General features: G+C 42.5%; 1 protein-coding gene across 2 annotated transcripts in view; it reads left to right on the forward strand.

Moving 5' to 3' along the window:
- The window catches only part of LOC126541820 (uncharacterized), a 74,077-nt gene that overhangs the window by 3,757 nt on the left and 54,449 nt on the right, over positions 1-15,871 (forward strand). For both annotated transcript variants that reach the window (XM_055076951.1, XM_050188766.2), the window contains exon 2: positions 10,042-10,221. In XM_055076951.1, the coding sequence (XP_054932926.1) occupies positions 10,042-10,221 (180 nt within the window). The remainder of the gene's footprint in view (positions 1-10,041; positions 10,222-15,871) is intronic.

A 15,871-nucleotide genomic window follows, 5' to 3' on the forward strand; every position in this document is an offset into this window, starting at 1 on the left:
AGTTGGGCAATGTGCAGATGCAGAAGAGAAAGCTAGATGTATTTCTGAAGGTGTCGACTGCCTGACAAGCAGGAAACCATGCTCACTTGGGGCAACACTAGCGGTGATCAAAACCATTCATTACCTTAGGAAGAATAATCTCTCTTTGCTGACTGCTGATAAGGAGGGTGGTTTCGTCGTGTTGCCCAAAACGATGTATCATGAAAAAGCTAAGCAGGCGATTGAAAAGAATTTTGTTCCCCTGGAAAGATCTGGCAGGAAAGTTAAGGCAGAGGCACTAAAACTGTGTGAACAGATCAATTTGACAGGACTACACAAGTCTGTAAAAGCGGCGAATATGCCGGGGCTGAACGTATTTTTTTCTGCAAAAACCCACAAGGAAGGCATGCCTCTCAGAGCAATTGTATCCGAGAAAGAAGCCTGGCAAGGTCTGGTATCAAAATACCTAAAAAAGCATCTTAGCCAAATAGACGTAGAAGATCCTTTTCGTGTGAGCAACTCAAAGGATGTGATTGAATTTTTGGGTGAGCAAGATGGTGCTTCACAAGCCAATTTTGCCTTTTCAGTTGATATTGAGGAGCTCTTTTATTCCATTCCCCAAACAGAGTTGTTAGACGCAGTAAAAGAGTGGATTGAAAACTGGGGGGCTGTCGAGTTCCAAAATAGTAGCGGGGTTTCCGTAAACGACTTTGTAGCATTAGTTGAGTGCTACCTCTCTTCCACCTACATTTGTTTTAACGACAAGTTGTTCGTGCAGAAAGATGGTATTTGCATTGGCTCCTGCATAGCTCCTATACTTAGTGAAATTTTTTTTAGGCCAATTTGACAAGCGCGTGGCAGCGCGCATAAAACAGGAAAAACGCGTTGTGAAGTGTTTTAGATATGTCGATGATTTTATTGTGTTTGTGAATGTTGAAAACGAGAGCGACAAACCTCAGGTTGTAAAAAGTGTTTTAGAAATTTTCGGTGATTGTTCTGGCAAATTAAGGTTCACGCATGAAGTGCCGATGAACGGATGTCTCCAATTCCTCGAGCTGTGTTTGCACTTTGGCACAGGGCACATCTGCTGGTCGTATCAGCCTCGCACAAAAAAGGAAATTCTAGCATACAATTCGGCTCACTCAAAATTGGTTAAGAGGGGCATTGCAAAAAATTGCCTGCGTGGTGCTCTCGAAAAGTCCTGCCACCATAAAATTGAGGTCAGCTTGCAGAAGCAAGTGCTCCGGTTGCAGAATGCAGGTTTTCCGAAAGAGATCGTGACAGCTGTGGCGGAATGCCTCCTGAAAGAAATCAGAGCAGGTGGACGCCCTGGCGTAGCAGGCGAAAAAAGCTGCAAGAAGCTGAAATGTACAGCTATACCGTACGTGCACCAGCTATCGCACCGGCTGAGAAAAGTTGGAGAGAAGTGCGGTGTGGACGTGATGTTCACTGCCCCCGAAAAGCTGGTGCGCATGTGCAAAGCTGTAAACGAGAAGAAAAAACCGGTCTGCGCCATAAAACATGCATGCATGTTTGTACCCTGCATTGTTGGGGGTCGTATACCGCATACCTCTCTCATGCGGTAGATGCTACGTGGGGCAGACTGGCCGCTGCCTAAATGAACGGCTACGAGAGCACCGAACGCTGGTTGATTCATTAGCGGGGGGCGGCCATTTGGCCATGCACTGTAAGCGATGCGGGTGCGTGCCTGCGTTTGACACCACGCGTGTGCTTGGTAGGGGAGGCACAAGGTGGGGGCGCGAGATTTCTGAGGCATATCACATTGACAGGGAAGGTGATAACTGTGTCAGCACGGCCTCACTTGCCTTGTCCAAAAAAGAAAAAATGTACTTACAGAACAGTCTGCCACATTTTGATTAGAATGAGATTGTACTTTTTTAACACTGTGTGCGCATGCACCAACGAAATGTATATATGTACCTTCGTTCGCAGTAACAAACCAGTTGATGTTTAGCGCTCGTCCTGTCGTATTCTCTGTCATTGTCCCTGCTACTTTGCGCTATTCTTTTGAATAATCATAACATGTCGCATTTGATGTTAGTTGGAAACAAGCTGTGATAGCTGTTGTTTTGGCATAGATAAAGTGCATGGATGTTTTTTTTTGTCACAAAACTTATCACCACAAAAGCAAACTGACAACATCGGTGCAAAGATTTGAAGGTGTGTTTTGCTTCATCCCAGTAGCCATGTGTTTCTTTAATGAGCAGAAGGTAAACATGATCCTTGCCTTGGGATCTGCAAATGGCAACAAGAGGAAGGCCGCTTATATATATATCAGTCATGGAAGCGTGGCAGTTGACCAAACGCATCGACTATCATCAGAAATTATGAAAACCTGAGACAAACCGGAAGCTTCAAGAAACAGTGGCGGAGGACTCCATCTTTGAGTCCTAGCCTATGCACGGATGTTCTAGCACTTATGGCCTCAAACCCTCCTGCTAGTGTGCGGGACATAGCCGCCCAGGTACCAATGTCGAAGTCATCAGCTTGGAGGATCCTAAATGACGGCCTTTCACCCATACTACCTTAACCAGCAAATGCTTATAAGATAGGGACCTGTAGAATCATCTAGATTTCTCAAATTGGGTCCTTAGAATCAGCGGACTTTTTGAGCAACATCATGTGCATAGATGAAGCCAATTTTCTCAGAAATGCATGGGTAAATTTGCATAATGCACACTATTTGAGGGTCTCCAATCTACACTGGGTAAAGCACAATCGGCACCAGCACCAATGGTCGCTTAATGTGTAGTTCGGAATTTACGCTGCTGCTATATCGGTCCCATCTTCTTCGATCACACACTGACTGGACAGCGTTACGTGAACTAAATCCTTGAAGGAGTGGTGGATGAGTTTCCCAGCGAAGTCCCGCTGTCACGTCTCTCGCTTCTGTAGTATCAGCAAGATGGGGCACCTGCACACAGCAGCAGCTGAGCACGAAACTGGCTGGATGCGACTTTTCATGCGCAATAGATTGGAAGGCATGGGCCTGTAAATTGGTTGGCTAGGCCACCTGACCTCTCTCCACTCGATTTCTTTCTTTGGGGTTATGTGAAAGATGTGCTTACATGATCGAGACGGACGTCAGATTAGTTCAAGGCAAGGATAACAGATGTCTGCCGTAGAATTTCGGCATCGGTCATCAAGAAGCCCCTGAATATATGATAAAATGGACACAGTACGGCGTAGCTGGAAAAGGAGGCCTATTCGAACACATCCTCTAGGCTGGTGTTCAATGGAGCTTACGTATTCACAGATAATAAGGGCTCACTGAAATCTGATGTTTTCTTTTTTTTTTTTGTGTGCAGATATCCTGATTGCCAGTTCGGCTCATTTAGAAGTGGTATATTTACTTTCTTGAACGCACTGGTTTTACCTTTTCTCTACACGTTGGTCGCTTTGCTGTCTACTTATTTCGCTTTTATTTTTTCACACGAACCTGTTTTTGCAGTAAGTATACACTTTCATGAAAAATATAATGGTCACTTTAATTTGGCTTTGAGCCAAAGCAAGTTTTTGGCACGAAATATAGCTTCGCGCGCACTCTTTCGATGCGGTGTGAGCAAAGCCAGGATTTTGAAACATTCTATGCCTATTACATTGCTTTTCACTTTTCATGCGTGGTCAGAGCGGCGCTTTGGCTGCATTATCAATGTGCTTTTGTTATCAATGTGATCAGTCTGCCTTGAGAGACGGCTAATAAGTGTGACGTAGAAATGACAGGAAGGAATAGCTGCTAAGCCGTGAAACCTGCTGTCAGTGCTCCTTCCGTACCATTATCAAGGTGATGCGCTGTCTCTTTGGATTTGTGACAGGCAATGCAGTTGCTTTCAATCAGCTTAATTGAGGGCGCTGCTTTATCATGTGGGTGGGAGTGCACTCACATGGTATTTTTCATATTTCATGAGGTTTCTTTGCCATTTGGAAACTGTATGCAATTAGTACATTGCTGAAAACACCGCTTTTAGATGTCCTTTAGGGGTGCCTACAAATTCCTTATTGACACTTTGAAAATTAGGAAAGTACTCTCAAGTTAGATACTTAATTGCAATTACTGAATGAACTCTCAATAACGAAAGAATTACTGGCAGCTACTCCACTGCACTGGAAAGAATATGCACTAGGTTTTCTTCGAGTAATGTGACTGCTCTTTTTTAAAGTCTTGGTGCATGATAGTTGGGGAACATTGTATAATTCACTCAGTAACCGAAATGAGGACAAGTCGGAATCACTCTGAATCAGAATCAACAGCAGTCTTATGCAACAGCGCTTATACTACTCCGACTCACAAACAAACAAACAAACAAACAAACAAACAAACAAACAAACAAACAAACAGAGAGAGAGAGAGAGAGAGAGAGAGAGAGAGAGAGAGAGACCGCAGTTTCGCCCGAAATGCGATGCAGTATTATTGATAGTCAAGTATGCAACAATTTCATGAAGGAAGATTACACCAACAAGAGGACTCGGGCTGTGAAAGTGAATTGTCTCCTACTATGAGGTCTTGTATATACTCGTATAATGCAGTCACTTCAGCGCTCAATTCTTTGAGGTCACACGAAGTTTGTTCAAGTGCAAGAAAAAAAAAAATATATGTGTGTGTGTGTGGAAGGGGAGGGTTTCGAAAAGCTGGTTGGGCCCCCCCTCCCAGAAAAATGAAAACTGTCCACCTATGACAATGCCAATTCAGATCAAATTGAAGAACTCAAGCAACATAGTGATAGTGTAGTGCATGCTTATCCTGTTCCGCTACTTCCTCAGATCTAGGAAAGTGTGAGGGGCAGTGGTTCATTTTCTTCATTTACTGAAGTTTCAGCTTTATATTCTAACGTCAGAAGCACCTCCAACAAATACGATTCTTTATCTTCTGCAATTGACACATGTTCTGCAAAAATCATTACGCTTACTGAAACATGGTTGCCTGCGCATGTCACTGACACAGAAGTGTTTCACGGCACTGTGCAATTTCGTGTTTATCGCTGCGATCGTACTGCATGCAGTGTAGGTGGCGTCCTTTTGGCAATTTCAAATGACAATCTGTCTTCTCTTGTCTGTATGAGTGAAGATCTAGAGGCTGTATGGGTTTCCCTAACTCTTGGTCACAAAAGATTCATCATAGGGATGTGTTATCGCTCACCCTCTGCACAACCTACGTTTTTCCATGACCTACATGACAGTATAAACCTTGTTCGCACGCAATTTCCTTCATCTCCCATACTTCTTCTGGTCGATTTTAATCTTTCAAATATAACCTGGAACGATCAACCTTCTTCACTCTCTCCTTTTTCATCACAAGCTAAGGAGTATTTAGACTTGTGCGCAGTTTCTTCATTGTCACAACTAGTAACACAACCTGCATGTGTAGCTTCTAATGCCGTAAGCACCCTTGACCTTGTTTTGACATCCCACCCTGATACAATCTCGGAGATTACACACCTACCTGGTATAAGCGATCATTGCCTACTTGCATTTTCAAAGAACGCTTTAACCCCCAAATGACATAAAATCAGGAAAACTATACATATTTACAGAAATGCTAACTTTACCGCCATAAATAATGAATTAACTGCATTTTGCAACAATTTCCTACCGAATTTTGAAAATTGACAAATTGGACAATTGGGACATGTTCACCACTAAAGTTCAGGAACTAACTGAAAAGTTAACTAACTGAAGTGATGCGAGATGGAAATCTTGCATCATTACCTACAATTCTGATTCTCCTTGGTACAATACCCATCTTAAGCGCCTATGTAACCATAAGAAATGCCTATATCACTCTGCAAAACACTCGCCAACTGTCACACGCTGGACTGCTTATAAGCCCACATTTGACACGTACCTAACAGCACTAAAGAATGATAAATCTAACTTTCTATCTGACATACTTCCATCAATGTTAAAGACTAACGTTAAAAAGTTTTGGGGTGTAATCAACCCCTTGCATGATGAACGCCTAACCCTGGAAGACCCATTGGACATCCTTTTATACCTAAGGAGCAGTGCGTTGCCACCCTTAATGATGCATCTATGCAAAATTTTTCTTTCCCCTACAATGACCGCCTACCTCCTACTTGCCAGTACAATTATGTAGTTATGCCTCCAGTGATTGTGGATACGACTGGTGTGGCGAAACTAATTGATTCCCTATACCAACACTCATCGCCTGGTTAAGACTCTATTAACTCAAAATTTCTTTAAAATACCAACGCCATTAGTTCGGTTATACTAACAAAACTTTTTCAGCAATCACTGGATACATCTACTCAACCTAGCCAATGGAAAATCGGGAAGGGGGTTCCACTGTATAAATCAGGTAACAAAAATTTAACAGCTAATTATCGCCCATCTCACTCTCAAGCACTTGCTGTAAATTGCTCGAACATATAATTTTCAAACATCTTGTTAATTTCCTGGAATCCAATGCATTTCTCACACCAGCTCAGCATGGATTTAGAAAAACATTTTCATGTGAAACTCAGCTTGCAATATTTACACAGAAATTGCATCGTATTCTCTATCGGTCGTCATTTGCAGATTGAATTTTTTTTTAGACTTTGCTAAAGCATTTGATAAGGTCTGTCATACACATCTACTTTATAAACTTAGTCAGCTGAACCTTGACACTAACATCCTGAAGTGGATTGAGCTATGTTCACAATTAGCTTCTGCTTTACTCTCACTTTAAAGCACATGCTCCCCTAAAAATGTGCTGAGACTGCACAACCAACATGCTCATGTCAGTGATAGCCAAGTCATTGAACCATGATTTCCACCCATGATATTTACCTCAGAATGGAATCTTATGACTTGTGGCTAGCTATTTCGATTGAGCTTTAGATCTCCCAGCATGAAAGGTTGGTAGGGCAAATTGTTAGAGAAAATCTTAATTATGCTTCCATCTAACAAAAGGAATTAGTTTTCTTTTACAAACTGCATTCTATGAATGGCTTTAAGAATAGGCCATTTATCTAAAATGTCAACATTGGTCACAGTGGCTGGTTTGCACACCTCTCTGTTTGGGCCTTGCAATAAAGGGATATCTAAACTGAAATGTACAGTCTTACCTTTGTGTAGTATACTGTTCTATGAAAAGAGCTTATACTGCAAAGCAATGAACTGTTTGTTTTTGCACATTAACATCTAGTACTGAATGTAGTTTTGATGATATACGTGACATCAAACAAGACAAACTAGTACTACCTGTATATGCTATTTTTTCATGTAGTCATTCAAGCAACAACACATTCATTTTCTGAGACTTGTGGCAGTAAAGTGATTTAGCATTTTGTCAGTATAAAGGTTTAGTACAAACAAGCTGGCATAAAACAAGCTGGCACAAGTGACAAACCCCTAGCTGTGTTACCTTAGTACTCTTAAACATTATTCAGTCTTGACAGCTCCTTGACTTCTGGGAGCCCACCTGCCGTGGTTGCTTAGTGACTGTGGTGTTGCACTGCTAAGCACGAGGTTGTGGGATCAAACCTTGGCCACGGCAGCCGCATTTCGATGGGGGCGAAATGCAAAGACACCCGTTCACTTAATTTAGGTGCATATTAAAGAACCTCAGGTGGTCAGAATTAATCTGGAGTCCCCTACTACAGCGTGCCTCATAAGCAGATCATGGTTTTAGCATGTAGAACCCCACAATTGAGGTCAATTTTTTTTACTTCTAGGAGCGAGATTCTTGGTATATAAGTAGGATACTTCATTTTAGGGTAAAACCTGAAAATTCCAGGCTTTTGCACCTTGAACAACTTTTACAAAAGCAAGGTAAACTTGATTTCACCTTGAAGTCGCATCCATTTATAAAGGGCAAGTAGAAATGCAGTTATCTGAAGGCCGCGTCTTCTCTCTGTGCCACCATTCTGTGTTGGAAACGAATGAGGGAGTCTCACTTGACCTGGAGTTGTGCCCCTAGTGCATTCGCATAGAGAAAAAATAAAATAAAGAAATCGGGAGTAATTCTGCTGGGCAATAGCAGGGCGTTTCAATAGGCCAGTGCATTGCAGTGAAATGTAAATGATAAGGACAACAGTCAGCTTACTGTATGCCAACTCACACGCTTTTGGATCCCTTTCAGAACAACCAGTACAGTCATTCATTCACTACATCCCTCTATTGAACTACTTCAGTACTGATGTACATTCTCTAAAGTATTTGTTTAAACAATAGACAGCTTTAGTTTAGCATACGCTATAATATAGCGAGTCGTTACTGCGCATGTGCAAAACGCTACCCATAGTGTATACGTACCCATAGCATATAGCGTATGCACATTATTTCTCAGATTTAGCATTAGCATCTTTGCATGGTTCGCATAGTTTGCGGAAGACATGGAGGTGGTCCCGGTTGTCCGCTTCGAATTGAATTTGGCGTTATTTTGTAAAATTCACTTCGTTTGTAGCAAATGACTGTGCAGACAGCTTTCGCTTAGTCTCAGACCGCTTTGACGACAGTATTATGGATAACCTTGTGGAGTTTTCGAGATGTCAGCACCACCTATTGCTACAGTCGGGAGATAGCCACAACAATGGCATATGGCCTCTGAGATCTGAAGGTATTGCAGGACAACTAAAACTGTAACAAATGTGCGCTGCTTAGCATTCGCTATACTATAGCGCATAGTGTACACTATAGTTGTGTATGCTATACTATAACTGTCTAATACCTTGTAGAATGTGTTGTCCGTGTTGTCTTCTATGTGCCTTTCTTTTGTGTGTGTTTTAACTTGTGGTAAAAAACACCTGCTTGAATGAAGCCCCAAGAACAACATTTATGTACTGGCCTGCTGTCAGATCGCCACTGCCTGCTACGCAGCCTAGCGAATGCAACACTGATGTTGTTCTGCATTGCGAACTGTCGCTGTGATGTTGAGAGGATGTTTTCCTAACTAAGGTACATTCAAAGGCCTGACAGGTCCAATACATAAACACAGAAATGTCAACAAGAGTTTGTAAGATAATGAAAATTGTCACACCTCTTCTGAAGCATGCCTGTGGGCACTACTATTAGGGCTTTTTTTTTCTCGTTAAAGAAAGTGCAGAAGATAAAATAAACATTTGATTGCCTAGCACGTTTCTATTTGTTCTCCTTGTTTATAGGGTTTCCTTAAAAGTACAAATGGTGCTTGCCAACAACGATTTTTATAGATAAGCTTGTCACATGACTTGCGAGCTGCTCTTATTATCATTATCTATTCCTGTGAGTGATTTTGCTTGTTTAAATAGAAAGTTCGTGTCCATAAGTAGGCGGTTGCCTCTGTAAATAGTTTGGTAAAGTTACCAGGAAAATCCTGAACTTTGGACTGTCAGCCAACAAATACCCCTGATTCATCTCCAGTTTTTGCCTTTAAAGATAACACCCAAATTAAAAACAAACACATCAAATGCAGAAATAAAGGACTCTGTTTGTTTGCCCACCAGTAGGCACTTTAGCAGCTATAATAAAGGTGTATTTTTCAATTGATTCTTCTTTGCAGGGATAGTCAAAATTTGTTATTGAATAGGAGGCACTGCCCTCTGTTCTTACCAACTGTACATACGACTGGTTACTTTCTAGCTCTTTGACGGGGCACTTTACATTTGCCTGGTTGAAATCAAGTGCTCAGAATACATTCGCCTGGTTCATTCAGAGTGTTCTCAGAGGTGCTCTCACTTTTCAGTTTGCAAAGCAACCAAAATGCAACTTGATTCTGGTCACATGACTCCTTCAATTATGTCTCATTTTTTCTTTATTATGTACTTCTCTCTCTACCTTGCGGGTTTTCGCAGAACTATTACGTCACAGTCTGGGAGCATATTAACTTTCGGCTCAAGCAAGGTTTCTCTGGCTTCAATCTTGTAGGGCTCTGCATCGCTGCAAATCGAGCCGGAATGTGGTAGGAACCAGGTAAAGGTACTATAAAAGTGGTACGTAAAGTCAAAACACATTTGCATATGCAGGGATTAGTTCCAACAAAACATTTTAGCTGTTGCCTTGCAGCCACTTGTGCTCATTGTGTGATATGCTGCTGGTATGAGCTTTGGAGGGGCTATGCAGGGTGCCATGAATCAGGAGCTGTCCATAGCACCCGTGTCTTGCCATCGCTGCTTCCTGGCCAAGTCTTCCAAGGACCACGTTGTTGTGGTGCCCTCTGGTGGAGCCAACCAGGAATACCATAGATTGATCCCTGCCCTTTTTCGGGATGTGTCTACCATTTCTACAAAGTCACTGCTCAAGGTAAATTGCTTCCTACTATGCTCCGTGCCTCTTTTTCTCTCCAACACATGGGTGGTAAAAAGGATGCTGCCATGGCCTTTTGTAAATGCATTGTAATCTTTGCAATCCCTGAAGTTCACAACAGCAGCAGCAGCAGCAGCAGAGAGAGAGAGAGAGAGAGAGAGAGAGAGAGAGAGAGAGAGAGAGAGAGAGAAATGGAAAAAGAAGTCTATAGAACGCTGTGATAACTCCATACTTTGGGTGCCTACTGTATATTTCATCAAATTTCACTTTGCGTGATGCTCTTCTGTCATGGTTCTGCCATATGTGTTATCGCCATAAGAATGTGCTATTGATCTGGTGGGTGCATACTTTGCAATGCTTATCTATATTTTGCAACAGAACTGCTTGTTGGCCTAGTTGGTGCTTGCTAAAAGACATGTCTTTTTGCCGCAATTGAACACTCACAAAAGGAGTGTTACGTGTTGTCTTTATGTGTCTTCCTTTTGTGAGTGTTCAATTGCGGCAAAAAACATGTCTCTTGCTCCATCTCAGTTTATTTCCAAAACATATTCCCTCACGGACTGCAAAATTTGCATGTACCATGAAGCCTCAAGAAGATATATATATATATATATATATATATATATAGTGTGGTATAGACTCATGTTTCTCTCTCTCTCTCTCTCTCTCTCTCTCTCTCTCTCTCTATATATATATATATATATATATATATATATATATATATATATAGAGAGAGAGAGAGAGAGAGAGAGAGAGAGAAACATGAGTCTATACCACACTTTCACATGCACTAAGTTGTGCAGGATGTCTGTAGTCAGGCACTCAAGTCTGTTGTCTTCAGGTAGTGAAGAAGCGCTCGAACTGCTTTCTGTGCTAGTGAACTGTGAGGCCAGGCTCCCACGATCTTTGCTTCTGTAAATGGCTTGTCATCCAGTCTAGTCAAGGCACAGTGGAGAGTCTGACGTTGGTTATCAAAGTGAGAACAGTGGCACAGAAGATGACTGATGGTCTCTTAACACTTGTACTTAGCACATATTTGTGAGTCCGCCATTCCAATATGATAGCTGTAGGAGTTGGTGATTGCTACTTCTACCCATAGCCGACACAGCCGTGTTGCGTCAGGTCGTGAAAGGTTTTCTGGTAATTTAATTTTCAGTGATGGGTCGAGGCTGTATAAACGACACTTAGAGTTCTGTGTTATATGCCAGTAACTTAATGTGATGGTATGAGTGAGACTGCGAAGCTCTCTTGCAGTGTCTAGTCTCGATAAAGGTATAAGGAGTGTCGGTACGCCAGCCTGGGCACCTCAGGCAGTGTCATTGGCGAGCTGATTACCAACGATGCCACAATGTTCCGGCAGCCACTGAAAGATGATATGTCCTTGTTCAGAAGCGCAATGGCAAGTTTCGTTGATTTTAGACAGCAGCTGTTCATAATCGCCATGTCGTAAACCTCGCAAGCTCTAGAGGGCTGCTTTCGAACCATAATATATATTGCTTATTTGTTAGGCGGTTCTTTTTCAATGTATTCAACAGCAGCGTGAAAAGCGGCAAGTTAGGAACCTGGAGATGTCGTTACATGTGAAGTCTTAAACTTGAGGACGACCGATTAAGATGGTATAGCAATGGCGCCCGTCGAATTTTCCGAGATGGAACCGTACTTGTAAACATAGATTCGGTTAGCGTATGAACAATGCAAAAGTTCCAATGTGATCTGCTTGAGAGCCGCTGTAGTCAGGCTAGCTTTCTTCACTATTCCTGGAACAGCAAGGTACACAGGAGGCTTTTTCAAGCACCACATAGGGGATGGCATTCTTGTTGCGGGTGAGTGCCTCAATGACAAAGAGTGCCGGTTAGCTGCAACTGATCTGGAGAATGCTGCGTTGGGTCTTTTCTCAGGCAAGCGAACGAGATGGTGGTTATCCAGGGACTCTGGATATATGGCAAACATGCGCCCGGAGTGCATCGATAGCTATATAGGTCATTATTGGGTGGTCTCTCGCAGTGGCAATTGTTGCTACGGTTGGAGCACTTTGAGGTAGTTCCAGACATATTCGAAGGGCTTGGCCTTGAATGCTCTGTAGGACATGGATGTTAGTTTTGTTAGCATTGGACAGCACTGGTGTGCTATATCTTAAGGATCCTAGGAAGAGTGTCCTGAATAGTTGAAGCATAGATGCCACGGATGTGCCCCACGTTTTACCGGCAAGAAACCTTAGTACATGGGCGATAGAAGTAAGCCTCTTCTTCAAGTACGAGATGTGGGGGCTCCATGAAAGGTCTCTGTCGATAATAACGCCTAAGAATCGGGGAGATTTTGCGTATGAAATTCTTTGGTGGTCAATAGAAATGGGGTACCAGGTCGTGGGCTTGTGGGTAAAAGTGAGTAAGGCATACTTCTCGGTCGAAATGATGAGGCCTTGAGCACGCAGGTATGATGATAGGGTCACTGCTTTTTGGAGCCATGCACGCACCTGGAGACGTGTAACTGCTGAGGCCCATATGCATATGTCGTCAGCATATATTGAAAGGTTTACTGTATGTGGTAGAACAAAGTGGGGCTAAGGACCCCACCCTGCGGGACTCCACAACAAGTGTAATGGTCAGCGGTTCGGCCATCTGCACTGTGCACAAAGGTTTAAGTTGAATGTAGGGCTTCTTAAGCCACGAAATAGTGCTGTGCTTAAAAGTTCATATGTGGGTTCATATATGCAGGATTGACAAAGCTTATGAGATATAAATGTGCAAAAGGGCTCATGCCAGCGTGGCGGCATTCCTGGAGGAAATGGGCCTGGTGTCGCACATAACTCCATCATGTAGCTGAATGACACATTGTACAGTGCCGTGTGGTGAATAGCTGTTACATGTATATTTCTGTGTATCTTGATTATACCCTTTTATTTATTTAAAAACATTATTTATGATCATCACTTTATAAATATATCCCCTTTTCACTTCTTTGTATTTTCTTTAGGTCTATTTTATGGTAACTTTCCTCTCCCCTATCTTTTCTCTTAGGCTGTACCTTTCTCATGGCCATGGAACAGTTCATGTGTCCATTGGGAAGTGAGGCAATTACAATGCCCGCAGTCCTTAATTCCCACTCTCCTTTTGTCTTTGTCCTCAATACAATAAACAACTACTGCCACTCACTCAAATGAAGTGCACAAAAAGTTTTGTTATTTCCTGCTGCCCTCAAGTTTCTGTGTGTGGGTGCTTTTTTTTCTTTCTTTTGTGCAGCCATAAAGGCTGTGAACTGAGGCTTTATTTATCAATATGCCTAAATTAACTATAACTGTACCATTTTTGTTTGTTTACTAGGTGATCTGACCCCTTTAGTAGAGCCATATGCAGTGCGTAGATACAGGTCATTTACCTTTACTTCATAGTTGGCTGCACTGTCTAGTAGTGGCTGGCCAACAGACAACCATATTGTCATCCTGGCCCGGTAGTTGAATCGTTCTAAGCCCTCGCCTGGCCGATCATCATCTTTGTCAGTGGTTATCACAAATGGCTCTTAGTATCGCTGTTACAGTAGCCCCCACACCAGTGCGCAGTGTAATGAATAAAGAGAAAAAATGGCATGAGGCAGTGTGAAAAGACATGCAAGAAAAGTTTGTGCACAGTCCTCACAAGTGTTCTGGGTGAGCAAGTGTAGATGAAGGGGGAGCATATGTGACTGTTCACAATGTGCGGCATGTGACATTACAAATATCTACAGTATGTACAGTCTCTTCGAGGAGGCCAGGTTGTGATGTGTATAGAGCACCCATTGCACAAGAAATGTCTTTGCTGTCTGCAGAGTCAATAAGCCAAAGTTTACTCAGTTTCATAAGACCTTTGCTGCCGCAAATGCTGCATGCTCAAGTGTAGTTTTTATTTAATTGAATAACACGTATGAGTAAAAGTGCTTGGTTTTTTGTCAACCAGCAAGCTTTCTGATGTTCATTTCTTTTTTCTTGTGGAAATGCACTCTGTATAAGAAAGGAGCCAGCCATCTAGCACACTGCATACTGTGTCTTCCCAAAAGAAATCACAGTGCATCTGCAAAAGCATCTGAAAATCTCTCAGGGGGACCCCTGTAATCATTCAGTCTGATATAACTATTAACAATTTTTCTACTTGATGGAAACAAATGTTGACACTATGTTGCCTAATACGTTTTCCAATGAATGAAATAGGTATTTTTTCTGTGCATGTTTATACAAATTTAAGCTACTCTGAATCAGTGTTGCAGAATGGGTGCCCCCATTCCATTCCTGGGAATCAGAACTTGCAGCAATTCCATTCCTTTCAGTTCCTCGGAATGAAAAAACTTAGCCCATTCCCAGTCTGGGAATGGCCGGGCAGTTCAGTTCCATTCCTGTAATTCCTCAACATAGGAAAGGCATCTTGGTAGTTTATCGAGTTACCGATGAACGCGCCATGAAGCTGATGTCATAAGATGCGTTAAGAACTGAAAAAATACGCAAAACATGTTACCAAGGTCGAGGGATAGTAGCTTGGTGACATATCTCGTGCAATACAACCACCTTCCTAATTCCCATAGGGGTAGTTCTCCCGCTGCATATAGTATTTGCATGGCAGCATGTTTTAACGGCTTGTAATGTTTTCATATTGCTTAAGCTTAAGTGTGTTAATGCTAAAATGACGACATAGCTTATTTTTGCTTAGGTGTCCTTGCGATATTTAAATGCTGCAAGAAAGGCTACAAGCAGTGCAGGGTGCAGAAAGAAGCTTTATTTGGTTTTATTCGTCGAAATTTTGCAACAAAATGTCATCAGCTAAATGGGCACTTCGCCGTTTCATATTGAAAACCCGAAGTGTAAATGATGGCTGCTTCAAGGGTTAGTTATAAAAACAAAACAGTGAGATAGAACAATTGCTTCTACCCCTAACTATGTGTTGTGCTTCACAAACATGAGCTGCTCGAAAGAGGTGCTTGACAGCCAATTTCGCTTCGCTGTCATTATCAGGGATGCCGTAGAAAACATGCGTTCCACGTCAGCTGATGTCGCATTCACAGTGAAAACTGCCCTTGCGAGGTGGGAAAGCAAGGGAAAGCGGCTAGCGTTTGCTTTTCAATAGGTCAGGGGCTTAACTGTGTCTGCACAAGTTCCCTCTGTAAGGTAAAGAGAAATTTTTTCCTGCACTGGATCCAGGCATATTGTCTTTGTGAGCATTTTCATTTTGCCTGATGTTTTTAAACATCAATCTGTTTGGCCCTGCTTCAGAGTCTGCATTCGCGACGGTGCTGGCGCTGTTCTGCCCTAACAAAAGAAGCCCCCTCCCCAGCACAGCAGAATGCGTCTGCTGGGCTGTTGCAGCTGAGCACCAAGAAGACTTAAACTGCAGGTCTAGAAGGGCAACCATAAAAAAAAAACACAGTCAGTCCATGTGCTTGCGAACCACTTCTCCAGGCTACGCTGTAGGCCTTTAGCCACCTCTTTGCAAAGTGTACCTTTGCTTAAGATTTTTGCAAAGGGAACTTCAATATTTCAAACGCGAGAAGCAAAAGCCCAGCTGTCTTGTGCCTTTCCTGCAGCAACTCCGTGCTTCCTCTACAGAAGAGAGAAACTAAATCAAGTCTCTCACCAGCCTCAGTTCATATTTAGCCAGCTTAGCCTTCTTGCATGCATGCAGAGTTT

The sequence above is a fragment of the Dermacentor andersoni genome, chromosome 2 (genome assembly GCF_023375885.2).
Source record: "Dermacentor andersoni chromosome 2, qqDerAnde1_hic_scaffold, whole genome shotgun sequence".
Classification (NCBI taxonomy): Eukaryota; Metazoa; Arthropoda; class Arachnida; order Ixodida; family Ixodidae; genus Dermacentor; species Dermacentor andersoni.